Genomic DNA, 26656 nt, shown 5'->3' with positions numbered 1-26656 from the left:
GGGATTGAACAGCATAAATGTGCATAGGTCAATACAAACAATAGTAACATGACCATTTACTGTGATTTTACTCTGTGCCAGGCATTGTGTGCTTTACATATAGTAACTGAAAGAGTCAAGCTGCACAAAATGAATTAAATTCCCATTTAATTATTTTGTAGGACTGAAATTCTACATGTTGATTTTTTTAAAGGATGAGTATTTGTATTTCTAAATTTAATTTTAATTTCATCAGGCAAATACAAGAGGAACAAATACTCTACCATCATCCATTCTTTTACATGTCTTGTTACACATAAGCAGGGCACATAATGGGTGCTCAAAAATAGTTGTTAATGGATCCAGTTTAATAGCATGTATTTATTTTTGGATTTCCCTTTTATTTCCTGTCTGTCAGACTTAGTTCACAATTACCTCCCTTTCATGCCTTCTCTTAAGCTGAGTATTCAGGAGTGTCTTTAAGGTTTATAACTATGGGGAGAGGGTCAGAACAATGTTTTGTACCTGTAAGGGAATTTGCTAGTGTAGTTTTGTTTGCCTTTCATATGAAAACCAAAAGAGATGGCTGTTGAAACCATCTTAGCTCTGAGGATGGGAGAATCCCATTTCTGTTATACCTCTAGAAACAGAAGAGTTAAATTAACGTGCCAGAATCCCAACCCCTCAAAACTGCAAAATAGAAAAGCTCAGTGTTGCCCAATTATAAAATGTTAAAGTGTTTAAAAGTATGTAACCCTTCTGTCGACCAGGTGACAAGGCTATCTTTTGGTTAACTGAGATGACTTACTCATCATAAAACCAGTCTACTACAGGCTTTCTCGAACCTCAAAAAATGTCCAAAATTATTCTTGACCAGAAAAAAGGAAAGATTCTATTTTTCCTAAGTTTGTGGCCTTCAGAGAACCCACACCAAGGCAGCTTTATCATCCTGCACTGAATTACATTATCCCTCTAATCTTGCACCTCTCCAGGTAACACAAAGAGCTACAGCACTGGGTGTGGATTTAAACTAGCCACTTTGAATATCAAAGCAAGTCTCAAGACAGGGATTTTTTTCTTCCCCACCTTCAATTTCAAAAGTAAGGTTATGGAAAAACTAAACAATCAGTTCCAATCAACCAATATTGGATGAAGAAGGTTCAATTACACTTAAAAGCCTTAGCTATGGAATGATTAATTTGGCTTATCCAATCAAAGTAAAAAGCACCATTCTTGAGACCAGCTAATAATATCTGTGTGTACTCCACCTCACTAAAGTAGTAATAAAACAATGTTCTCCCCACTTAGTCTGTCTAAGGCTTCATTTAATGGGTCAGGCAGAATGCTGCTAGAGCAGTAAGTAATGAATAGAAAATACACCAACTCCCAGATGTAGCAAGACTGTTGAGAAAAGAGAGAGCTATAGGATTAGCATTCTCCATTAACATAATAAACCTCCAACTCCTGAGGTCCTAATGAGAAATTTGCTTCAAAAAAATTTAGCAGCATACTCCTGGTTTCTAAAGGGAAAGTTAAAAATAAACTATAATTTGGTTTAGGAAACTTGAGTTTTTTATTAATTTAAAGCAATTAGCTATTTGTTGTGAGAACTAAGAATATACACATACAAACTAATTTAGAAAATATTAGAGAATTTCATGCATACTGTTGTAGAAAAAGCTGCTTATTCTCTACCACAGGAAAAAGCACACACAATTATGAGTAACCAATAATTGCAAGGAAATACTGCCATGAGAGATGAAAGTTCATTTTCCCCACAAAGAATGAAGTAATTAAAATATTATTTCCCATAAATCCTATGCTGCAGAATTTTGAAAGAGCTCACACTTAAAACTAGCTTTATAGCTATTCAAACAACCAACTGATAATCTGATTTTACTGATTAATTAAAATAATGGCACTATTTGAAAAACGTATTTCTGAACTAGTGTTAAACACCAACCAAACAACGTCATTTCTCTGGCAGCATAAATATATAACAGCTTACACAATTGTTTTCCTTTCTGATTTGGAAGAAATCTAAAATCACTAATTTTTATATGGCATTCAGTTTTTTCAGTTTCCTAATTTATAAACCCCTCCCACAAATATTTGTGGATATTGCAAAAAGAAACATAAAGCAGCCCAAAGAACTAGCGCACTTCAAACAGTACCACTGGGCATGCTCCTGCATTTTCTTCCACAACCTAGCCTTATTCTTGGTGTCTGTTGTCGATGTCATGTCAGTCCTGCTCTTTCACAAGATGTCTTTCATAAGAGGTAAAAAGAACTGCCCAAGCCTTCGGGAGGCCGGGGGGGGGGGGGGGGGGGTAGTTTTATATGAGAGGACAGATGAGGCACTGTCGTACCCGCACAGAGAGGCATCATGACTGGTTTCTATGCTTCAGTTCTGATATTTGCCTTTGTTCGCCCCTAGCAATTCTGCGTCTGTGTGCTCTTTGGAATAGGCTGGTGTTGGGATACCCACCCTGCAAGCATTCTTGATAAGTGGGGATAGAAATATTAGGCTAATAGTGAAAATACAGAAAATCAAAGTTTCAGACTGCATACGAAGGTCAGAGTGTGTGTGCATCTCGCAAACTCAGTCTGTGGATAACAAGGCAGGAATGTGGGCTTCTTAATCTAGGGCCACTGCCTGCTCCTGCACATGCTTCCGTTATTATTCCCCTAGACAGTCTTTGGCTGATATACTCATGATCTAGCAAATACACCTCTCCACTTCTTCTCATCGCAGCTGCCCCCGAAGCTCTCCCCTAACACCTGTTAGGGTTTTTACAAAGCTCTAAGGCTTTCTCTTGGGAAGAGAGAAATGTTGTGACTATGGCTACATCTAGTCACACTATGGCCTCCTACGTCCCTGTCCATTAAAGCTATACAGCTCATGCCTTTCAGATGCATGTTACTTATACCCAAGCATGGTATAGATATGTGCTGTCCAACAGAGTAGCTATTGGCCATATGTGGCTGTTGAGCACTTGAAATGTGGCTAGTCCAAACTGAGATCTGCCAGAAGTATTAAGATATACAGTGGAGTATGAAAACTTGGCATGAAAAAAATGAATACAAAACACCTCAATTTTTATATTGCTTATAAATTGAAGTCATTATTTTATATTTTAAGTTTATTTATTTTGAGAGAGAGCGTGCAAACCAGGAAGTGGCAGAGAGAGAGGGAGAGAGAATCCAAAGCAGGCTCTGCACTAACAGTGCAGAGCCCAATATAAGACTCGAACCCATGAACCATGAGATCATGACCTGAGCCAAAATCAAGAGTCAGATGCTTAACCGACTGAGCCACCCAGGCACCCCTGAAATGATTATTTTAGAAGAACTGGGTTAAATAAACTGCCCTGTTTATTAACATAAATAACATAAATTAACATAAATAAGACCTGTTCCTGTATCCTATTTAATGTGTCTACTAGGAAGTTCAGAATTACATGTGTCCTACGTTATACGTGTATTGGAAAGTGCTGGTAGAGACACGTAGGCGAGTCCTCTGCTCTCAGAGGCCTTGCCACAAATGGTCACAGCACGAGGCAGCCATCACAAAGCATCCAAGAGTAGGAAGAGTGCCGAGCACAGCTCGCGTGTTGTCTGCACTATGCACTCCACATCCATCCTCATACAAACGCCAAGCAGCAGGTATTGTGTTTACACCGGGGAAGCTGGTGCCAGGTGAGGTGATTTGTCTGGGGCCACAGAGCTGGAAAGAAACAAGTGGATCTCACTCCAGAACCCAGTCACTCCTGACACCATGCTACTTCTCCCTGGATGTTTTTCTGTCTGGTAGGATTGAGGACCACGGCATCCAGGGTGGAGTATGAAGGGCAGAAGCCAGGGAGAAGCAGGCTGGGGCTGGGGAAACCCAGCTTGGGAGGAGCAGGAGTAGAAGAGCCTCGAGGCTTGGGCTGGCCTGGAAGGGGAGGGCAGGGGCTGCAGATGAAGACTTGCCAAGGGGGGGAAGTGTGGAAGGCAGGGACAGGTGTGATCCCAGGGATGAGGGGGAGGTTGATGGACCAGAAGGGGCACAGCCTATGTCCCAGGAAGCACTGTAGGGGGAATGTGATGAGGACCTGAAGGAGTGAGGAGACGGGAAGGCACAGAGGAAGGGCGGGTGCTCGTGATGAGAATCTGGAGCCTGATGCAAGGGGAGGGTAGCATCCAAGCTGAGCCCCGGTTCGGCATGTGTGTGAGGATCTGGAGGTGTAACAGGAATGAGGAAATCCAGGGGCAGTGGGAAGAGAGAAATACAGTGAAAAATGTCCACCATTTGTGGCTTCAGGCAAATCACTCAAGCTTTCCACCAGGACTGGAATGCTGTGAACAAATTATGAAACTGAAATGGAACTGAAATAATGGGAAAGCAATTATTATGAGTGGGACAGAAGTACTGTCTTTAATCCTAGAAAAGCCTTTTTCCTCCTTCTGGATAAATGCTGAGGAAACGACAGTCACAGTGGTTTATAGTCGCTCCCAGGATTCCTCAGAAGCTACTGCCTCAGCAGGGGTTGCTGAACCGTGTGCAGGGACTCCCAGAGCAGACGAATGCGCAGTCCTGGGCCAGACTGAAATGCATGGCTCATGGCTTCCTTCTTCCTACCCTGCCGCCAGCCTTGGGCCTGCTTGCTGCCCTCCTTGCTGGCTGGCACAGCTGGCTACTAAGGTGGTGGACCAGTCCAGCGGCCTGGAGGGCTGGGTCGCACAGGAGGCCTGGCCCGGCCAGCTGGGTGGGCCTTACTTTGCTCGCCTGGTTGTTCCCTGCGATTTCCTGCACACAGCTAACGCATACTCCATGTCAGACATTGAAGAGCTCCCTCACGCCCAGCTGTGGGCATGGTGGTCACCACCGCTGGTTTCAGCAGCAGTAGTGAGAGGGTGCTTAGGTGGTGTGGGAGAAGGAGACTTCCCTGGAGGGGCAGTGTGGAGTTGATGATGGCCTGGGCCAGCCGCCGAGGCTACATACTCAATTTGAAGAGGATTGCTCCTGCTGTTTAAATTCTTTCCCTGCTGAACGACACGAGTGATAGATCTTTAAAGTCTTTAAAGACCATAAGGGTTAGCCTGCGTTTCTGTGATTTTTCAGGTACAAAGGTGGTGGATCACAGCATCTTTGAAAAGATCTATCAATTTCTAGAGATCCGTTTACAGACTCACATTTACATTTCAACATATTCTTTATTTCAGGTAATTTTCCAACTTCATGGGTAGGCTGAGAGGATTAATTACATAATGTAGTCACAGAGTCCTCTGTACCCTGGAAAAGCATTTCCGCTGAAAATAAATCAGCTTAAAATTCAGAAATGCTGACTGAGAATTGCCCGTAAGGGACGTATAAGATGGTTCTTTTTGTCAGGGGGAGTTTGTAAAAGCGAACAGGTCGCACAAAGGAAAAATCCACCCGAGAGAATCACAGGGATGCAGAGGTGGCAGGGAGGGCAGTGATGTGGCCACCCTGGTTGTTCTTCAGGGTACTTCAGCCTCTGGCACAGAATTAGGTCACTTACACTATCCTAGAGATTTGCCTGAGAAAAAGTCACTGAAGTGATGTGTTCCACGTCTGGCTTTGATGGGTTCCAGGAACGTGCTTTTCCATGTGTACTAAATCTTCAACCTCGTCATCTGGTACCAGCAGAAGAAGCTTACAGACAAAAGTACCTCCAGTCCTCAGCCATGAGAAGTTCTATAGACTCAGAAACTGCAAGGTACTCAGGGGACCTGGGCTGGGTTCTCTTGGGCATTTTTTTTTAGATTTCTATCATATGCCCTCATCTTTCTCAAATATACTGGTTCCCCAATATACTGAACACATGTGTCACTATGGGGTCTCTTTTGTACTGAGAAATTCTACTCTAACAGTTGACCACCTGAGTTCTGTAGGGACCTCTGAGGCTCCCTGTTTGATTGCTTCATTTTGCTTGACATTTAAGAAGCCTACATATAAGGGGCACCTAGATGGCTCAACTGGCTAAGCATCCGACTTCAGCTCAGGTTATGATCTCACGGTTCATGGGTTTGAGCCCTGCATCCAGCTTTGTGCTGACAGCTCAGAGCCTGGAGTCTGCTTCGGATTCTGTACCTTTCTCTGTTCCTCCACAGCTCATGCTGTCTCTCTCTTGAAATAAAAACATTAAAAAAAAAAAAAAAAAGAAGAAGCCTACGCGTAAAAGAAGATCATATTCATCTTATTAGTTGAATCTTTTCATACTCGAACTATAAATCCTGAAATAGTTATAAGACAAAAATCACATTTCATGTTTTCTAAGCAACCTAACACTTTATGATTATACCTTATCGGTAGTTTGATGTGACTGTGCTAGTGGCCAAGTTCAAACATATTTCTCTGTACTCGCAGATAAAATTCAGAGAATAAATTCAGAGTTTTTTGTTTTTTTGTTTTTTGTTTTTCCTTTTTTGGTGGTAATTTGAAAGAGTAAGGGAAAATGGGCAGGTGCACCCCCAAGTTGTGCACCTGCTCAGCACTTTTCAGTGGCCTGGGGGAGGGGGCGGGGCAGAGGCAGAGGAGGAAGGAAGAGCTGCATGCCAGGAACACAACCAGGACTCAGTCTCTCTGGATCCCTGTTTCTCATCTACAATATGGGGGAAAGAATAGATTTCTTTAAGGCCCTTTCCAGTTCAAAGTTGTGACTTTGAATTAGGAGTTGTCCCATCTGTAATACACCGTTTTGTCTTGTTACCAATTAAACTTTTTTTAAAAAATTTTTAATGTTTATTTATTTTTGAGACAGAGAGAGACAGAGCATGAACAGGGGAGGGTCAGAGAGAGAGGGAGACACAGAATCGGAAGCAGTCTCCAGGCTCCGAGCTGTCGGCACAGAGCCCGATGTGGGGCTCGAACTCACAGACCGTGAGATCATGACCTGAGCCGAAGTCAGACGCCCAACCGACTGAGCCACCCAGGCGCCCCACCAATTAAACTTTTTTGTCATGTTATTTATTACCAATTTTTATGGTTTGAAATGTCCAGTGAATAAGAAAGCACACGATTCTGTTGCTCCTGTTTTATAAACTGGGCCAAGTGTAAGGATCCCACTGACTTTGGCTGAGAACTGGGAAGAGATGTTGCTAGATTTGTGGAAACTACCCATGCAGCTCCTGATGGCTCTAGCGGTCCACAAAAAGCAGGATAGAAAGTAATAGGCCAACTCCTCTCTGGACCAAAGAACAAACGACTGTTTTGAAGGCATAATAATTAGACCAAGGGGACATATTTAGTAAATTATTTCGTTCTGTAATGGCACTTAACATTCCAAATGGCTGAATGCATGTCCACTAAGCCTCAGCTCTTTATAGAACATCCTACTGTTTGCTAAACTTTAGTTTGGCCTATCCACCCTTCCTTAGTGCAGGACTATCATTTCCTTATTAATTTATTACCTAATTAGAAATATGGCGCTAATGATCAGTAAGGGAATAAACCTAATTTCTGCATAGTGTCTGAAATCCACTGCTAGCATCCAAAAATTTTTAAAATAAACAGTGTGGAAATATTGTACTTAGCCATATGGATGAATAATCACTTGCTAAATTGGAAAGAATGTGAATATAGCAGTCATTTAAACAAAGGCTATTATTATTCAAGAACAAGGGCTACTTTGTGGTATTTAACACCAGTGTTAACAGGGATAATAGAAATGTGGTAGTTTTAGGACATCTGGTACATTAAAAAAAAAAAAAAAGGGAGGCCTCCGAATTCTGTGAAATATCAATTTCTATAGTTTTTAAAAAATGATGCTTTCAGAATGCTCAATAACTCAAAACTCATATTTCCTGGCTTAGAAACACTATTTAATTATCTTGAGCAAATGAGTTCAACATATCTTTTCTAGTGACAAGATGTTCCCACTTTCCACCCATAGCATGTGGCCTAGAAGACATTCATTTTATTACCCAACCAGGAACAACCATATTTCATGCGGCTTTCAAGTTGAAGCACAATAAAGGCAAAAAGTATCTTTGTAATAAAAAAAACCTCACCCTGAGCACCAGATAGATCAGCAATTACTAAAAGAAAAACTCATTAGGTTTCAACCTGGAAAATATTCAACAAAATGAAGAAAACACAAGAATCCTGTTACATATTAGAGGACCATTTTAATTAACAATGACAGCCATACTGTCTTGAGAAAACACACCTGGCAAAAAGTAGTTTTCCCTTTTTTCCCTGCAAGTAAAGATGTGGCCCAAAATGCAGGTGCTGGGCAATTATTATATTCAAAGCAGAGGAGAGGCATCTTTTTAAAAGAAGAGCTAAAATTTCTTCATTTACGTACATTAAAATGCCAAACTGAAACAAAGGGGACTAGGAAAAAAAAAAAAGTCTTCGGATTAATAACTAGGTTGAATTACTTACATTAAGAATATCAAAATACTTAGTTTTCAAGGGGATAGTAATTTCTTCCAATAATACAATATTTTGAACACAGCAGTTCATTGTGCTTTGACATTTCATGATCTTAAGCCGATGATAATCTCCACTGAGGAGCTCTGACGCCATCCCTGCAAAGGGTAAGTACTGCACTAGGCTAGCCAGGGCCAGAGTACCTCGTGGAGACATTGGAAGAACACGGAAATTTAGAAGGATAATGTTCTGTTTTCAAAGAGGATTTTACAGGAGATGGGCAGCTCATAGGGAATGCTGAGTGATGTGGTCACATAGCACGCAGCTGCCCGTGTTTGGAGCAGACATGCCTTAATGAGAATGGTTCAGCCTGAGACACACTTTCCTGGTTAGGAGAGGTCCAGGAGGCTGGATTTAGGGGCGACTGGTCTTCTCCTATGGGGCTATTCTTAGGCCAAATGAACTCCCGAGGGCGTACCTTGCTTGCTTTCTCAAGCCATACTTAATGTTTTCTTGTTGCTCTCTGGATAACCCTGTGCTCAGTCTTAACCCCACAAAGCAGTGAGCTCCCCGTCCCTGTGGGTCCGAGTACATCAGGGGTGGCTATGTTGTGTGGAAACTGTACGGGGAATTCAGGCACTGGATAGCTGATGGGACAAAATTTATTTTGAGGTCTCCTCCAACCCTGTGATTGGTTTAAAGATGGTTTATGAGTATTGACTCAAGGAAGAGTTACTGAAGGAGCTCAAGGAAGTCTTGATATTGTCAGGCATTAAAACACACCAGGGATTAGTTATTCTTAAAAAGTTACTGAACATCATTTAGAGGTGGTACCACTAAATTCTGGAACCGAAAAATATGAACGTATAATTTTTCTTGTCTTCATAAATCTTGGTCTACAAATACGTGCATACATGCAACACACACACATAACTGTGCTAGATTTATATTATGACTTTGTAGTTTCAAATTAGCTGGATAATGGTTATATACAAATCAAACTCAGGTTGACATTCAGCATTCTGAAGCTGGAAATTCACTTTTGAAGTCCTCTGGTCTAACTCCTTTATAAATGTCAACTGGATGAAGTGTTCACACACTGACCACTCCCATTCCAAAGCAAAGACTACTTTTGAAGAGAACATTTCATAAGCAGTTGGTTCATAAATCAGTATAAATTATTGGGAGTAAAAATATAGAGTTATTAATTTTTCCTCCCCTACAAATGTGGACAAAAAATACTTCTTAAAGCCTAAAAGTTACTGGCAGTTGTCTAAAAAAAAAAAAAAAAAAAAAAGAGGTTGTTGCTGGTTTTACATTGGAAGCAATACGATCTACTGGAGAAACAGCCTTTTTGAATTAATAAACACTCATATCCTCCTTTCAAGGCTAGGACCCATGTCTTAAAACATCTTGCATTCTCAGCAACTAGTACTGCACTCACAAAGAGAGAGTGAAATATGGAGGGAAGCATCTAAATTAGCACTTACATCTGGAGTACGCACCAGGCAAATTAGTACATAAAAGCTCTTAGTGAAGTTTGGCTCTACTTCCAATAAATCGGATTTATTCTCAAATGAAAAAGAAATCGCCAAACTTTCATGTACTTGCTTCTTGTTTATCACTAAATCTTATACATTCCTTGAGCTCAGAAAAAGCACTGTAACCATTTCACCCAAGGATAAAACCTCAGAAACAAAAATCTACCAAACACCTATTCCTCCTGTGAGAAATTATGACAGAAGAGAAAAAACACCCTACACATCTATCATGACTAATCAAAAGAGAACCAAATTTGAGTAGAAGCTATGCTTTTAACATCAGGCTGTCCCCGGACTGCCATGATGTTGTAGGGAGCCCACACACATCAGTTTGCAGCCCTGTTGGCCACACAGGTATTACTGGGAGATGCTATTTGGACAATGACACAGGAAGTTCACAGTGATGGGAAAGAAACAGCAAATAAGAAAAGAAAGCACTCATGCTGCAAACACATGGTCTCCTCTGAGCCTCCCTTACAGAGAACTTAATGTAAGGGAGGGACTATATTGACTTCTAGAATGGATAGGTCTATATTCTTCCTTTTCTCTTAGTTCTATTTATCCTGTTCTAATTTTCATTTTATATACATATGCCATATGTATGTACGTGTAAATAATTTATTTTTTGGTGTGAGAGGGTTTGATGCCTCGAAAGCATTTGAGAAAGAGAACATAGTAATAAATCAATAGATAATTTAGATGTGTTAAAGCATTAATATTCAAACTATGTTAAGGCAGGGAGTCTAATCCAGAGTTTAAGATTATATATAAAGTGTATTCTACTTTTAGTATGTAAATTTCATACCTTATTTGGAGTATAGGGTACTATATTTTAAATTTTAGTATCTTATGAGAAAGCTGATTCCCCTCAAATATTAGATTCATGATGGTTTGCTACATTCCCCAGTGTTACTGAATTATATGTGACAGAACCTACAGCTCTAATTTCATCGTGAAAGCCAGTGGGGAATGGGGTTAATTTTTTAAAATGTTGTTAGAGATTTTTAAATTAAATATCTCAGGCATGAAAAATAGCATAGCAAATATAAGATACCCAGGTAACTACTATCTAACTTTGACATTTTGTCTTCTTTGTTTCAGATTTCTTTCTTTCTTTTCTTTTTTAAAGAAACAGAGCTGGATTAAATCTCCCAATCCCTTTTTCTCTACCTGCCCTCCTCCCCACCCCACAGGCAACCACTATCTTTAATCTATCTTCTGTCATTTCAATGAAAAATTTTAACTTTATTACATGTGTGTATATCAGAAAATAATTTATAGCCTCAACCTGCATATTATGAAACTTTATATCAATAGTATCATGCTGTGCTTGCCATCCCACCACTGCTTCTAGATATTTATCTATACATCTATAGATACACAGACATTACAGCTATCCAGAGACAGCTCTAATACATTTGTCTTAATTCTTATGTCTGGTTTCCCTGTGTGAATATACTGCCATTTATTTAACTATTTTCCTACCAGTCAATACTCAGTATTTCCCTCTAATTCTCTATTATAAATAATGCTGTCATTAATTCGCTCTGCTGCAGAACTGTTCTTTCACCTGGACTTCAAGCACCCTTAAACTCAGCTGACAGTGCTGCAACATCGTCTCCCAAGACAAAGCATCACTTGCTTCCTCCTGTTCTCTCACTCCCCACATTGGACCGCTGTGCCCTGACCATCAAGTGTGTTTCTCTCTATTCCCTCTTCTCGACCACCCACCCCTTCCTTCCTTTTTTTTTTTTTTTTTTTTTTTTAAAGTTTATTTAGTTATTTTGAGAGAGAGAGGGAGAGACAGAGAGTGCATGAACAGGGCGAGAAACAGAGAGAGAGGGGGAGAGAGAAAACCCCAAGCAGGCTACTGTCAGCACATGTCAGCCCGACATGGGGCTCAATCCCATGATCTGTGAGATCACGACCAGAGCTGAAATCAAGCATTGGACATTCCACCGACTGAGCCACCCAGGCACCCCAGCCACCCCTTCTTTCTATCATGGATGCGGCTCAAGCTATTACCTCAAGATTATAGGCCTCCCAGATGCCATGTTCATCTACTTCAAATCAGTCCCCCACCCTGATACCTGCTAGAAGAATGCATTTAAAAGCCCAAACTGGCCACACCACGCCCTATAATCACCCCACAGTGTACAGGACACAAGTTCCTCATAAAAGTTCCCCAAACCAGGCCTGTGTTTCTCTTTGGCCTTGTCTTCCTTCAGCATGCCTCTCTGGCTGGAAGCTCTGACCTCATATTCCATGCTGGCTTTGAGCTCTGCCTGTGAATGGAAGTATCTCCAGTCAACACCTCTACATCCTTCAGGGCAATTTTGGTTTCACACTGACCAGAGGACTTCCCTGCCCATCCTCTGTGCTCCTAGCTGCAGCCCCTACTGAGTCCTGACACTTGCAGCTTCTCGCTGACATTCTCAGAACCACTCCTGTTCCTCCTGAGTCGGAGTGCTACTTGAGGGCAGGGGGTGAGGTGTGTTCACGTGTGCATCTCCGGTAGCCAGGAAAGCATCTGACGTACTAACAGGGATCTGGAAACTGGCTGAACTCAAGTGGAAGGTAGTTAATCCATTAACTGTATTTTACTTTCATAATAAAGGAGAGCCAGTCTATTTAACACAAGTAGATTTACTATGGAATACATCATAAAAAAAGCTGTATTCAGTCCTTTACTCACAAGACATCTGTTAGCTGATACTTAACGCACTCAAGTACAATAACTGATACTAGTCAGGATGACCCTGTAGCAGTGTAAGTGCTTTCTGAATCATCGGATTAAATTAGATTCAGCCTTTGTCACAGTTGTGCACACTACATCATGATCTCCTACCTAGAACCTCCAACTTCTTCACTGTGCCACCACACAAGGACATCGGCTAGGTGGCTTTCAACATTTCCTTCAGGACAAGATCACATTGTTTACCCACCTGTAACAAGCTCCCTTACTTCTGCATCAATAGATTTTCTCAATAGTCGCAACAAAGCAGGAATCCCACCAACATTCTTCATTGCTATTTTATTTTCATCTGTAGACTTGCCAAAAACAAGGTTTCGGAGGGCACCACAAGCATTCTTCTGAACTTCCAAAACTCTGTGGTCCAAAAGGTCAACCAGATGCTTGATTCCCCCTAACCTACACACCTAGAATGAAAAATATGAGGTACCAGGCCTAAGTGACACATGACTAAAAAGTGATCAAATAAAAGTCTGTTATGGAAAGACCACAGGAAAAAAAAGGAAGGCAGTCGTAGGTGGATTAATGGCCAAGTGTAGGTAGCATAGTCCTACTCTACCCTCCTAAACACACAGAGGGGTTATGCTTATACTTCTGAGGGAAATGAGCAAATACACAAACACAATAAAGCTGTATGGATTGGAGGTAAGGATTTTTGACTGAAGTCATTTGGATTACAGAATTGTTTCTCTAGACTACTCTCCCTAATTTTCTCCCATTTGCCAATTAATTAGTACATTACATGAATATATCTGGGCTTTATTTCCTTCATCCACCTTTAGCTCAGCAGCTGGTATGTTGTTTTGCATATGAAGCTGAGGAAAAACAATGAAGTTCCATTTGCCATTGCCAAAGTGTTAAGAAAGAGTCTGTATGTCATAGGACACTAGTCAATAACCAATGATTCACTGTATTTCTATAAATGCCAAAAAAACTTTAAAATATGAAATAAAATACTCATTTATGTTCAGTATTAGTTAACAGTTAAAAATTCTCTGTAACTTGACTTAATTTCATGTCGGCACCAATCTTAACAGAATCACATAAAGTACGTGAGCTCACTAGTTTCATACATAATTTTTATCTAATAGGTTTTTGGAAAATACTCTAAAAACATAGGTTAAATTGAATTTCGCTTCATGTTTTATAAGTAAGCTAATGAGTAGACACGGGATTTGAAAATGCTAAAAGCATTCCAAGAAATATCCTCATCTTGGTTTCTCCTACAAAACACTGAAATGCACGGTTAAGAATGAAAGGGGTATCTGGTATCACACTATCCCTTTAAAATGGCCTGTGAATAAAAAAAAAAATAAATAAAAAAATAAATAAAATGGCCTGTGAATTGCAGCTAGTAATTTCTGAAGCACATAAGCACGTGATTGCTCCATGGAAGGCACCGCCCCCCCGGGGGCGTGCCAGGCGCTGGGAGCGTACCTCCATTTTCACTTTGTTGTCGCCAAAGCACAGGTGCTGCAGGTAGGCGGCCGCGTTCGCCTGCACGGACGGGAACTGGTGCTGCAGCATGTGAATGACTTCGGGCAACTCGGGGTCACGCCAGGCAAACTCCCTGTGAGAGAAAGACACGGCTTCAAAGCAGGAACGACCGTGTTTTAACAATACACTCGATGAAGAGTCTGTCATAAAAAAGACTTGGCTGAGACTAAAATTGGAAGTTACAAAATTCCTAAAATATATAAATGTAAAGAGCTCTTCCCCCGCCCGCCCCGATGAACATACGCAGAGACCGAGATGCTACTGAACTCAAAGAAATCATCAGGCACAGAAAGAGGTTCAAGAGAACAAAGGAAATTCTTAATATGAAAAACTTTTCCATTCTCATTTTCTTCTTCCATTCTAATTTTATGCCTTTCTACCTATGTCAGAAATTTGCAGGTGTGAGGCTCAGGTAAACAAATGCACTTTAGTCAGGTGAGAAGTCATGTCTGAGCAGAGAGAAAGAAAGCTGCTGGGAATAGGTAGAACTGGTGTCAGCTGGGAAATCGCAAGTAATGTGGGCCTGATGATTTTTAAAGAACTTAATATAATATTTATGGTTGCTCTCGATGATATAAGAAGTGTAGAAATTTATAAAAAAAATATTTTTTTTCGGTAATCCTATAACCAGAGAAAACCACTGCTTACATTTCCTGTTGGGTCTTTTTTTCCCTAATACATATATAAAAATGTGCACGTGTGCATACAGAATTTTTTCAAAGAAATGGATTATATTTAAATAGCACTTCGTATTTCATGAGTACTTATTCTGTGCCAGGCACTATTCTAGGCATTTTATATATATGAATTCATTTATTCTTTTTTTTTTTAATGGAACCACCATTTTTTAAATTTCAATTAAAAAAATTTTTTTTAAATTTGAGAGTGTGCATGTAAGCGAGCAGGGGAGGAGTACTGGGGGAGAGGTTGGGAGAAAGAGAGAGAGGAGAATCTTCAACAGGGTCCATGCTCAGTGCAGAGCCCAATGCAGGGCTTGATCCCACGACCCTGGGATCATCATATGACCTGAGCTGAAATCAGGAGTTGGACACTCAACAGACTGAGCCCCCCAGCCACCCCATTAATTCATTTATTCTTATTGCAACCACATAGATATTGAGGTTGAGACAGAGAGGCTAAGCATCTTGCCTAAACTCACTCAGCTAGTCAACAGAACACTCTGCTTTCAGAGACGGTATGCTATCCCACTTCTTGTAGAGTGAGTATACAGTCACACTAAGCACGTACACTTATACTCTGCTTTTTCAGATAACATCACATTGTTGGAATTTGGATGTCAACTGATTGGCTCACTGTTTAGGATCCTTTTTAAATGTGCATTCATGCTTATAACATATAGAGACCAACTTCTTAGAATTGGTTCACATGGGGCACCTGGGTGGCTCAGTAGGTTAAGCGTCCAAATTTGGCTCAGGTCATGACCTCACAGTTCATGGGTTTGAGCCCTGTGTCGGGCTCTGTGCTGACAGCTGAGAGCCAGAAGCTTGTTTCAGATTCTGGGTCTCCCTCTCTCTCTGCCCTTCCTCCAATCGTGCACCCCCATCTCTCTCTCAAAAATAAACATTAAAAACATTAGGAAAAAAAAGGAATGGTTCACAAAGCAACAAATTAGTGGACTTTGATTGCAGAATGAACTATTATACAAAATGAGTAAAATGAATGCTGTTTATAATAAACTCTAAAAAAAAATCTTTAAATTAACAACCCAGTGATCCTTCTATTGCCCAGTTATTAAGGCCTAGAGTCTCTCTTGGTCTGGGAGCGCTCTATGTATTAACTTGCTTGTCCACTACAAGGGGCAACCTAAACCTGCACACACATACACACCACCCGTTCAAATGAATAGTGCCATAGCAGGTATCAGAGAGATACAAGCACTGAATGAGACGTGGTTTGGTGTACAAGACTCTGTACATGCAACAATGTCTTATTCAATGAGTTTACCTGTGTCAGGCACTGTGTCAAGAGCTTTATATGCATTATCTCATTTACCTTGACTATTGCCATATGACATAGGCACTACTCAATAACATTTGATAGAGGTAAGGAACCTGAGATTAGTAATAAGTGATAGAGGTGGGTGAAACCCACTCAGGTAGTCTGTATGTTGCCTCCACACATAAGGAACAGAAAGCAGAGGTTGTGAAGCAGAAGAGTGAGAGAATGTAACATATATAAGGTCACATTTATAAAGAAGAAAACTCTGGTGGCCAAGTAGAGAACGTATTAGAATCAGAAAATATTAGTGGCAAGAAGACTATCCACACATTTGCTCAAAACAAAATAGAGCCATCCTTGACTTCTCTCTTTCCTGTATTCTTCTTGTCCAACCTATCAGCAAACTTTATTGACTATCTCTGAACTATTTCATATAAGCCCAACCCATCCATTCTCTTCGCCTTGCCTGGCCCATCTAATAGTCTCCTATGTGCTCTGTCTGTTTCAAATATCACTCCCTTACCCCATCTACTCTTTGCATAGCAGCCAGATGATTTTTTTTGAAAACTGAAGCCAAGGGTAAGAGGGAGATTCTGTCTTGGGGGACAGACTTAGTGACTTAATTCTTTGTTTTGTTTTGTTTTTTAACGTTTATTTATTTTTGAGACAGAGAGAGACAGAGCATGAACGGGGGAGGGGCAGAGAGAGGGAGGGAGACACAGAATCTGAAAACCGGACCAGGCTCTGAGCTGTCAGCACAGAGCCCAACGCGGGGCTCGAACTTGTGGACTGCAAGATCATGGGCCGAAGTCGGATGCCTAACTGACTGAGCCGCCCAGGTGCCCCAATGACTTAATTCTTAGTAGACATTAAGAATACCACCAATGCCAAAAGAGGCAGGAAAAAAAGCACACAATTTGGAGTTAGACTGCCTATGTTGAGGTGCTAGGTCCTTCATTTACTATGTGATTTTGAAAAGCACTTAGTTGTTTGGAGCACTACTACTTTGGAGCACTACATCTGTATAATAGGAACAAAACAACTATCAGTTGTACCTTCTTCTTAGGTTGGCTGTGATGATTAAATTGTGATGGTGTATATTAAAATATTTTCCTTTTAATTATGATATGGATGTTTTGTTAATATTCATCAGCCCTGAAAAAGGAACTAAACAGGGTCACTCTCTATAATAAATTCCCTTTTATATATTGAAGCTATGTTAACTATTTCTGGTCAAAATCTGTCCAAAGCCTGTTCTGTAAATCTGTGCTCTAATTAACAGAGTGCAAGGAGTGTGATTTAATTTTTCCTTGATGACTCACAATCATAACAAATACACATTTTTGTCCTCTTTAAGTGGCACAGATATGGTCAAGATTTTCTGGCATCACTGGGTACCATGAGGGCCAGACTCCAGCTGGAGATGGGCAGTTAGGCTTGGTTGGCATCAATTCCAACCCTGATTTTCAGCAGAAATTTACCCTGGAAACACTGCTATCAATTCATGGGCTGGTTGGATGGCATCAATGTCTGCCAGGATTTGCTTCATTACAATCTAAGCCCAGACTTCTGTTTTCAGCCATCATAGAATAACTGATCCTGGACTTGGCCTTTTCACAAAACACAACTATGAAATGTATGTATGAAGGAAGTGTTTTTAGGTCCTGGACAACACATAACACAAGAATGTAATCTTGGGGGACCGACTTAATGACTTAATTCTTAACAGACATTAAGAATACTACCAATGCCAAAACAGGCAGGGAAAAAAGCACACAATTTCGAGTTCCTGAGAGACAGGAACCATCATAGTAGCCCCATATTCCCTGGCTTTCTGCCTGAGGGCATTTTTTTGCATCGTGACATAGGAAGCTGGGCCCATGAAGTGGAGCAATGATGGACTTAGTGAGCTGAGGGAGAGAAGTGAGAATTGAAAATGGTTGGAATTTGAGGGGCAGGGAACTGGGAACTATGTAGAAGAGATTCTACAAGTCTATAGGAGGATTACTCACAAGTCTTTAACTGAATGCTGGACCGTACATGTCCATGACACATGCGTAGGTCGGATGGGGTAGTTGTTGCAGGACAGAGCTGAGCATAGGCCAGTGACTATGAACTTCCAGCCCAGTCAGACTGTAAACCTTCCTGATTACCTCAGCATTTAATTTCCACAAAGAACTACACCAAAGAGTGGAAGCACATGCTAGGACTAAAACAAATCTGAACAGACCCTTCTCAGAAGAACAGAACCAATCTTGACAGGATCAAAAGCATCTGTCAGTAATTTAGTTATCTGCCACAACAAAACTCAGAATCCTAACAGGTCATAACATAATACAGAGTTCCTACAATGTATCATCCACAAAAGTTAGCATATGATTTAAAACTGCTAGGTATAAGAAGAAACAGAAATGTGACCTATGAAGATGTAAACAAAACAAAACCAACCAACCTCAATAATAGACCCAGAGCAAACCCAGATGTTGGAATTATCAGAGGACTCTAAAAGGTCATTATAGATGTGCTCAAAGATGGAAAGGAAAAGATGTATACAGGGAGTGAATAGATGAAGAAATGTGTTTAGAGACATGGAAACTATTAAAAAAACCCTACCAAATTCAAGTATCTGAAATAATTCACTGGATGGGCTTACCAACAGATTGTGGAGACTACAGAAGAAAAGGCAGTAAATATGAAGATAGATCAACAAAAAATATCCAGTGTGAAGAATACAGAGAAAAACTATTTTAAGATATACACAGAGCTTTAATAAGAGTACGAGCATGTAGTACAATAATGTCAAGTTACTCCAGAAGGAGAGGAGAATGAGTTTGGGGCAGAAAAAAAATATTTAAAGCAATTATGGTTAAAAATGTCCTAGTTTTGATAAAAATCACCAGCCAATATTCAAAGAATCTCAATGAATCCCAAGCAGGTTAAATGTAAAAAAAAAAAACAAAAAAAAACCAAAAAACAAAAAAACCAAAAAACCATAGGTAGGCCTGTCAGAATAAAACTGCTGAAAGTCAAAGATAAAGAGAAAAACCTGAGAGGCAGCCAAGAGAGAAGATACATTACATAAAGAGAAGAACGATACGAATAACGTCTGATTTCTCATCAGAAACAATCGCGGCTGAAGACAATGAATGACATCTTTTTAAAGTACTGAAAGGAAAAACCCATACCTGTCAATCCTGAATTTTATACCTAGCAAAAATATCCTTTAAAAATGAATGAAATAGTTGTATGGAAACCAATTTGACAGTAAGTTATAATAAAAAAAAAAAAAAGAAATAATGGAAACTCAGGTGATTCATTCTACAACCCAAAAATACTCATATAAAAATGATAATACTGTAATATTTTATAAAATAATAAAGGTAAATAAAAATAAACAAAAAAATGAATGAAATAATAACATTTTCAGATAAATTAAAACTGGCAGAATATGCTGCTAGCAGACACGCAACACAAGAAAGGCTAAAGGAAGTGCTTAGAATGAAGGGAAATGGGTCGAGATGGAAACTGGAATTTGTAGGAAGAATACATAGGATGAGAACTATATTTGGTAAACATACAGTAAATATAAAGACATTTGTTCCCTTAATTTCTTTAAAACACAATTGACTATTTACAGTAGAAATAATACTATATTATGGGTTTTATTATGTGTGTAGAAGTAAAATATTTGACAACATAAAGGTCAAAGGGATTGTACATGGTATTATTCTGCTGAACAGCACAGATTAAGTCCTGCTTAAAAGGAACACCATGAATGCTATTATTGTTTATGTTGCTATCGCTTTCCATAGGAAGAATTATTGTTACTACTTCTAGATGTGTCACTTATATTACTAATAAATTTTGCTTCCACACTCAACAACTATTAAAAAACCCCACAGATTTCCATTTATATGGAAAATATTAATAACTTCTCCAGTCCTATAAGAAAGTTTTCAGGCTAATTATAATACAGCATTAATGGTAAAGAATGTGGGCTTACAAGTGAATAGAAATCACTTCAAGTTTGCTACTTTCAAACCTAAAAATTAAAAGCTGTCATGAGCTTTGTACTTTGGTTTGAATATTTAAACTTCAAATTCACCTGGATTCCAGTTTCATCGAGAATATATGCATTTATTATAAAATAATCATTTATTCATCTTACGAAATGCATTATCAGTTAAGTTTCACATAATCAAAGCTAGCCGTAACAGTTTTATGCATTAGACTACAAAATTATCATACTATGAATAGCTGAAGTGTATTATCATACATGAAATCCTTATTTATCATGAATCAACTCGTAGCAGAGGTCAAAACTGAAATCTTCAGGGACACCTATTAAGCTCAAAGCTCTAATCACACTTCACTGTCTTTCTGGATAACTGTTCTTTTTCTCTGCAGGTTCAGCCGAGGTAAGGTCTAAATCGCGTACAGTTCAAAACCCTTTTGGGAAATTCCACATCTATTAGGGTGTCTTAGTATTTTGGCATTTTGAGGATTTAAAAAAATGGAATCGTGTGAAAAAATTTGTGAGTCAATTATATTGAAGGTACTGTAAGACAAGTTATTTTAAAACCCTTAAAATGACAAGGACATGGACTAGTAGAACCAAACACATGTGTGAACTAAAGAATTTTAGGCAAAAGAGTCAGAGTGGAGTGGTTTTAGTGAAGCAGTGGGCTCCCATCAACTCAAGAGTACCTTTAGTTATTTTGTTTAAATGACCAAAATCTCATTCACATTTTTAATTCACGTTCACTAGAATAAGTTGGTAGGTTGCTAAAAATGAATTGATAATTATAACAATTTTCCAGTGAAACAACAATTTGTGGGCGAAGAGTGAATGAAATCTTGCTAATTAATATATACCTTAATATAACACTCAAGCTGCTTAAAATTTAGTGATAATTCCATTCTTTTAGAAATTAAAATTCTTTCAGTTTCTAAATAATCTTTTTTATTTCCTAAATATTTTAAGTGGCTTTCATTAAAGATGAGACTACTTTTCAAAATCAATCAAGTAGTAAATGAGTCATACTTATCTTAATAAAACATTCTTTCTACATGGCCAAATAAAATGAAAAGGAAGAAACATGTATTACTGGCCAAATATTTTTTGCTTATGTGATATGAGAATGTCTTGTAAACTACTTTCTCCTAAATGGCAGAAAGCTTTTCAAAGGACCTAGTCAACAAAAGCACAACACAGCACTGACCAGTAGGATTCAAAATGTACACAACACTGGTCTTTTCTAGTTTAAAACACCATACATTTTTTTTCAGAAGCCCTTATCTAAAAAGTCAGTCAGGATTAAGGAAATTGGGTAAAATGATCCTTTAAAATCATGCGTATATATAATTCAGACAAAGAGGCTAACCCAGGGAGTGTTCCTGGTGAAGCACTTCAGTGATGAGTGCCGCAGATAGTGTGTGCATTCTCTAACTTGTTAAGGCATCAAAAGAAGGAATCGATCTTTAAGATGAAATTAACTTCAGTGACCTACAGTGCTAAAATACAACTGGAAATACTAGAGATTAGGAGTTAACTGATAGTATCATAGACTTGGCAACTTGAAAAAAAGTCAGACTGAAGGAACCACTGATGCCTGTGATACTGTAGCATCCTGGAGATTCATAACCAGTACTTGCCTGGGGTCTTTCTGAATGCTGTCTATCGACGGGGATCTTGTGGTGCCATCATCAGCTGGCGCTGCGTGCTGAAGCCTGTTATAATTGCACTCTTGCACTCGGTATTGTATTGGCCTGTAGGGCTCCGCGTAGGTAGCTGTTGTGTTCAGAGCATAATTATTTCTTTGGTATGTAAGGGTGCTTCGCTGGCTGGATGTCCTTTGCAGATTTCCAACACCTACTAGAAAGTCAACATTTTTCAAAAGATTAGTATACTTTCCACAAGGTGGTACTTTTCCAAGGAAAACTATTTTTAAGAAAGATTATAGTCTTTAACAATTATGTAAATTGCTTTATAGATTTTTACTAGTATTTCCAATGTAGATTTTAGGTTTTACCAATCTAGCTTATCAAGGCTAAAGAAGGCACTTAGATTTTTAATATACACAAACTATGTCAATTTTATTAACAGAAAAGAGCAAAAATAAAACTATAAATCTGCCTACATGATTGATCTTACTATGTTTAATAAGATTTTGTAACAAAAATGCAAGCAAGGGGTGGCGCCTGGGTGGCTCAGTTGGTTGAGTATCCAACTTAATTTCGGCTCAGGTCACGATTGCATAGTTCGTGGGATGGAGCCCTACATGCGGCTCTGTGCTGACAGCACGAAGCCTGCTTGGGATTCTCTCCCTCCCTCTGTCTCTCAAAATACTAAACTTAAAAAAAAAAAGTGCAAGAGAGATATAGGAAAAGAATTAAACTATTCCAAGAAATAAATGGCAAAATGCCATAATTTTACTTAGCAATAAAAAGCAATTATTCAAACCTGTAGATAATTGAGATGGTCAAACTGAACACTTAGTGTACACAGGTTACTTATTTTGATACACATTTTATTTGTAGAACTTTGGATTTTGATAATATTGGAAAATTTATTTTGTAAGAAGGCTGATACATCAAATTCTTCTCTAGGTACCCTCTTAAATTTTTGCATGAGGCTATATATAGAGGTATTGTACACTGCATATAACATTTCTTTCTTAATTATTACAGAAGCTATTTCTCCAATAATTGCAGACATGTTCTTCTCCCAATTAAAAGATTTTAATAACATTGTTTGTTTCTTAATGCTATGAAAGAAATTCCTCGGGAGGAGTTCCCCTCTATTTCTAGACAGGAGGCTGAATCACTAATCATTTAAAAAAGCCAATTAGAACTTTAAAAAAATTCCTTAATTTAGACAACATAACAAGTGAAATATTTCTTGACTGATATCTATTAAAAATCGGTACATTCTATTAGAAGAAAAATCCTGCAGTAAACCAAACTGTCAGTTTTTGGCAAAGAACCAATTCAAATATAGTCTTCTCCCTCTTTGTATTCTGGGAGGCATGCAGCCTAGAATGGTGCCTTGATGTGTTATCATTGTGGGCATGTTCATTTGTGGGCATGTTCATAGATGCACTATCTCTTAAAAAAAAAAAAAAAAAAAAAAAAGAGAAGAAAAGGCCTCTTGGGATTCCATGAACCAGGCCGGCAGCACAATCTGGCAGCTCACTTGGCCATGGGCCATAGCTTCTGCTCTGTCAGCCAATATGGGATGGCATAAATGTGAGAGTGGGGGTGCAAGGGTGTGATGCACTCATCCCTGTTTTTATAAATGCAGCTACTGTATTCTGCCTCAGACTGAGTCCATCATGAGGACTCGGTCTACATGTTCACATTCCACATGTAGACATTCAGAGGAAATCTAGTATCTGAAGAGGAGTAATACCAAATACACTTGGGATACATACATGCTGAAATAAAGATAGCCAAATAACTCATAAAGGAATCTTCTGTAAATACATATTCCAGGCAACAAAAACCACAAAGAAATATTCCAATTCAGGTTTTCCTTTCTGTATCTAACATGTTTCTAATGCAAGGAGAGTCATACGTGTAGCTCTACAAACTTATTTGTGAATTAACAAACTAATCACTGCATTCATTGATTAGACTAAGGTGAAAATATATCACCTCTAAATAGGTACAACATGAACTTGTGTTGTACTGTTTATTGATCTACTGTGATAGCTGCTTATCTGACAACTGAATGGGCAACATGATTTCATTCTAACAGGGTACCAATCTCAATAAAATCCGTCTGCTCTTGGGCATTGCATTTGGGAAAACCAGCTAAACAGCACTAAGACCCACCTGAGCCTGTGCGATACAATGCTGTCTGTGATCCTTGGAGCTCCACGGTCCCGTGGTTTGGGCTGCGGTACACGGGGCTGTAGTAGGTCCTCCCCTCATATATAGGAGTGATGTGCAAGTCAGGAGACACAGCTGAACGAAGGTCTTGCCCAAGCTGGCTGTGCTGACTAGCGTAGGAACTCCGTAAGCCTAGAGGCAGGAAAATTACATCATTAAGAAATTGAGAAAATTGTGGAGAGGTTAAAAGACTTAATTAATAGGATCTAACCAATAGGACCCGATGTTAAGACTAAACACTAGACCTGGTGAACTTTACAAGAGAAGGATGCCAGCTATGAAAGGGATGTTATATACATTTTTTTGAGTTAAACTTTCTCTTGGCAGCAAAATAAAGGTAAATTTTGTAAGAAAAAATTATTGTGTGGTTTGATACTCTGAAATTCATTCCCCAACTGTAAGCTATTTTATGGTGGTGACCAAAGAGAGAATGCCCTCTTCTGTGGTTACATGATTTTCACAGTTAAAACATAAAAACAATGGTTCATGTCATTCTCTTTTCCTGCTCTGCAGAACTGGACAACCATCTCTTTGGGGGCAGGGCCCACCATGTCCCACGCCTCTTTAAACCTCAACATCTAAGACAATGCCTATGTAATAGTGCTTAGTGAAGGCTGAGATTCAAGAACACTTCTGAAATATATCTCTCAATTCACCCATGATTTTTCAGTAAAACATGAAATTTTATGTTACAAAATTTGGAATATTATCAATGAAGCAATAACATTTATTTAGTATTATGAGGTATTATTTTACTATTTGTTATCACTGTATTTTTCCTTTTTAAAAAAAACAAACATAGCTGTTTTTGCAGGAACCCACATACCAGATTCTTGTTTACCTTCTTTCTAGTGCAAAGCAAAAATACAAAGTTAGTACATTAACATTAGATCATTTGAAATATTCTTTCATTCAAATTGCTAATAACCAAAGTTTACACATGGGATTTGTGATAAAAAAAAGTACAGTTCAAACTCAAACATTTTATTTGCTTAAAGAAAGTGAATTAGTACATTCTATATTAGGATGCTCAGAAGTTTGTGATCTGTCATCACTAGTAAGGAAAATCTGTCACTTGGTAAGAATAGTAACTAAGGTTACATTCCAAATATGAGTAAGAGAAAGCACAAACATATCTGAAGTCAGCACTTACTTCCTTTTAAAAAGATTGCAAATAATTAACACAGTAACTAATTACAAAAAGATAGGTTCATTCATATCCTATTAGCTCAGTTAATCATATCACAACAAAAAGCAAATGGGCCTGAGTATGAGTGATAATGTTGCTTAGTGAGGAGTGGCAAGAAAGTTTAATACGTAGAGCTCCTGAAATGAATGATTATTACCTACCCTGGACAGCAAGGTGACATGGTAAGAAACTAAATGAACCAATGTGGGCATTAGCTACTGCTCTCCACTTGCCAAAATGAAGATCAGAGGCTTAAACAATTATGTAATTGGGAGATTCTCCAGCCAAACTTCATTTCAAAACCAAGGAAACTGAGAGCCCAAAAGGAAATGTGATTCATCCCCATCAGAAAACTACCTCCTGGTAGGGCTGAGAGGAACCCAACACTGGACACAGTGAACCCTCCGGGTTCAATAAGACGTGGTGCGAGAGATCTGGAACTCGATAGAGCCCTCTGCGTTCACACAGAATTAAAGGGCAAGTTTAGCCCACCAGGGGTCCATGGAAGCCAATGTAACTCTAAAGATGATACCATGATTGTTATCGTAAAGTTCTCATTTGGAGATTTCAGCTTTTCATTCACTGGCAGATTTCTCATTCTTCTTAGCAGAGGATAAGCTCCATTTCTTTATGGGATGCATTTTGAATGAAAGTGCAGGCATTGCATTTGTTAATGGTGATATAAAGTGGGCAGGTAAATGTACCTGGTCCTTGGTAATCTTTTCAATACAAGGTGCTATTTTAACACTCAATAAAGCCACAAATACTTGTGATTTGCTGTGATACTCTGTAGATCACTCAACACTTGGGCACAAACAAGCTGAGCAATGAATGCTCATGAAGTTGGCTGAACAGCCATGCCCTCAAACAAAGCATTTTGCACATAATCAGAATGTTATATTCTCACTATGCAAGAATCTGGCTGGATTCTTCACTGGAAACCATGCTATATGATATGATTTATAAATATTTGCAAGTATTTACTATAATTTCATGGGAAAGGAAACCAAATGAGCTTGTTGAGAACCATAAAAAGTATCCAGCAACTATTCACTTGTTATAAGATTATTAGTGAGATGAAATTGCTATATGTGACAGACTGAAATGGGAAATAAAAGCCTTAGAATTATAGTGAAATGAACATTTCATTTATAAATGTTCATTTCACTATAATTCTAAGGCTTTTATTTCGTGAGTAACATAATCTTTGTGAGTAACGTAACAGTGATGGCTACTAATTTTGTTCACCTGCTCATGCATGCAAACAAAACACACAGTCTTACAGATTTACATTTAAAAAATTATAAAATTACATAGCCTCCATAGATTAAGTAAAATGATTAAGTGTAGAAAGTCCACTGTAACTTAGTGTCTTTTAAACTGCAAGATAAGTAAATATGTTCCATAACTGTTATTAGAAATAACTTTTCCAGAAGCATTTATGCAAATTTTTTATAACCTTA

At 38.9% G+C, this 26656-nt stretch overlaps 1 protein-coding gene across 10 annotated transcripts in view; it reads right to left on the bottom strand.

The window, feature by feature from the left end:
• The window catches only part of PKP4 (plakophilin 4), a 238484-nt gene that overhangs the window by 26808 nt on the left and 185020 nt on the right, over positions 1–26656 (bottom strand). For 7 of the 10 annotated variants that reach the window (XM_042948855.1, XM_042948849.1, XM_042948857.1 and 4 more), the window contains 4 exons: positions 23948–24136; positions 21767–21986; positions 14093–14225; positions 12849–13062 (listed from right to left, as the gene is read on the bottom strand). In XM_042948855.1, the coding sequence (XP_042804789.1) occupies positions 12849–13062; positions 14093–14225; positions 21767–21986; positions 23948–24136 (756 nt within the window). The remainder of the gene's footprint in view (positions 1–12848; positions 13063–14092; positions 14226–21766; positions 21987–23947; positions 24137–26656) is intronic. The other 3 variants (XM_042948850.1, XM_042948859.1, XM_042948852.1) reach the window with 1 other exon arrangement.

The sequence above is a fragment of the Panthera leo genome, chromosome C1 (genome assembly GCF_018350215.1).
Source record: "Panthera leo isolate Ple1 chromosome C1, P.leo_Ple1_pat1.1, whole genome shotgun sequence".
NCBI lineage: Eukaryota > Metazoa > Chordata > Mammalia > Carnivora > Felidae > Panthera > Panthera leo.
Note: the sequence above shows the minus strand (reverse complement) of the source record. Positions and strands in the feature narration are given on the sequence as shown.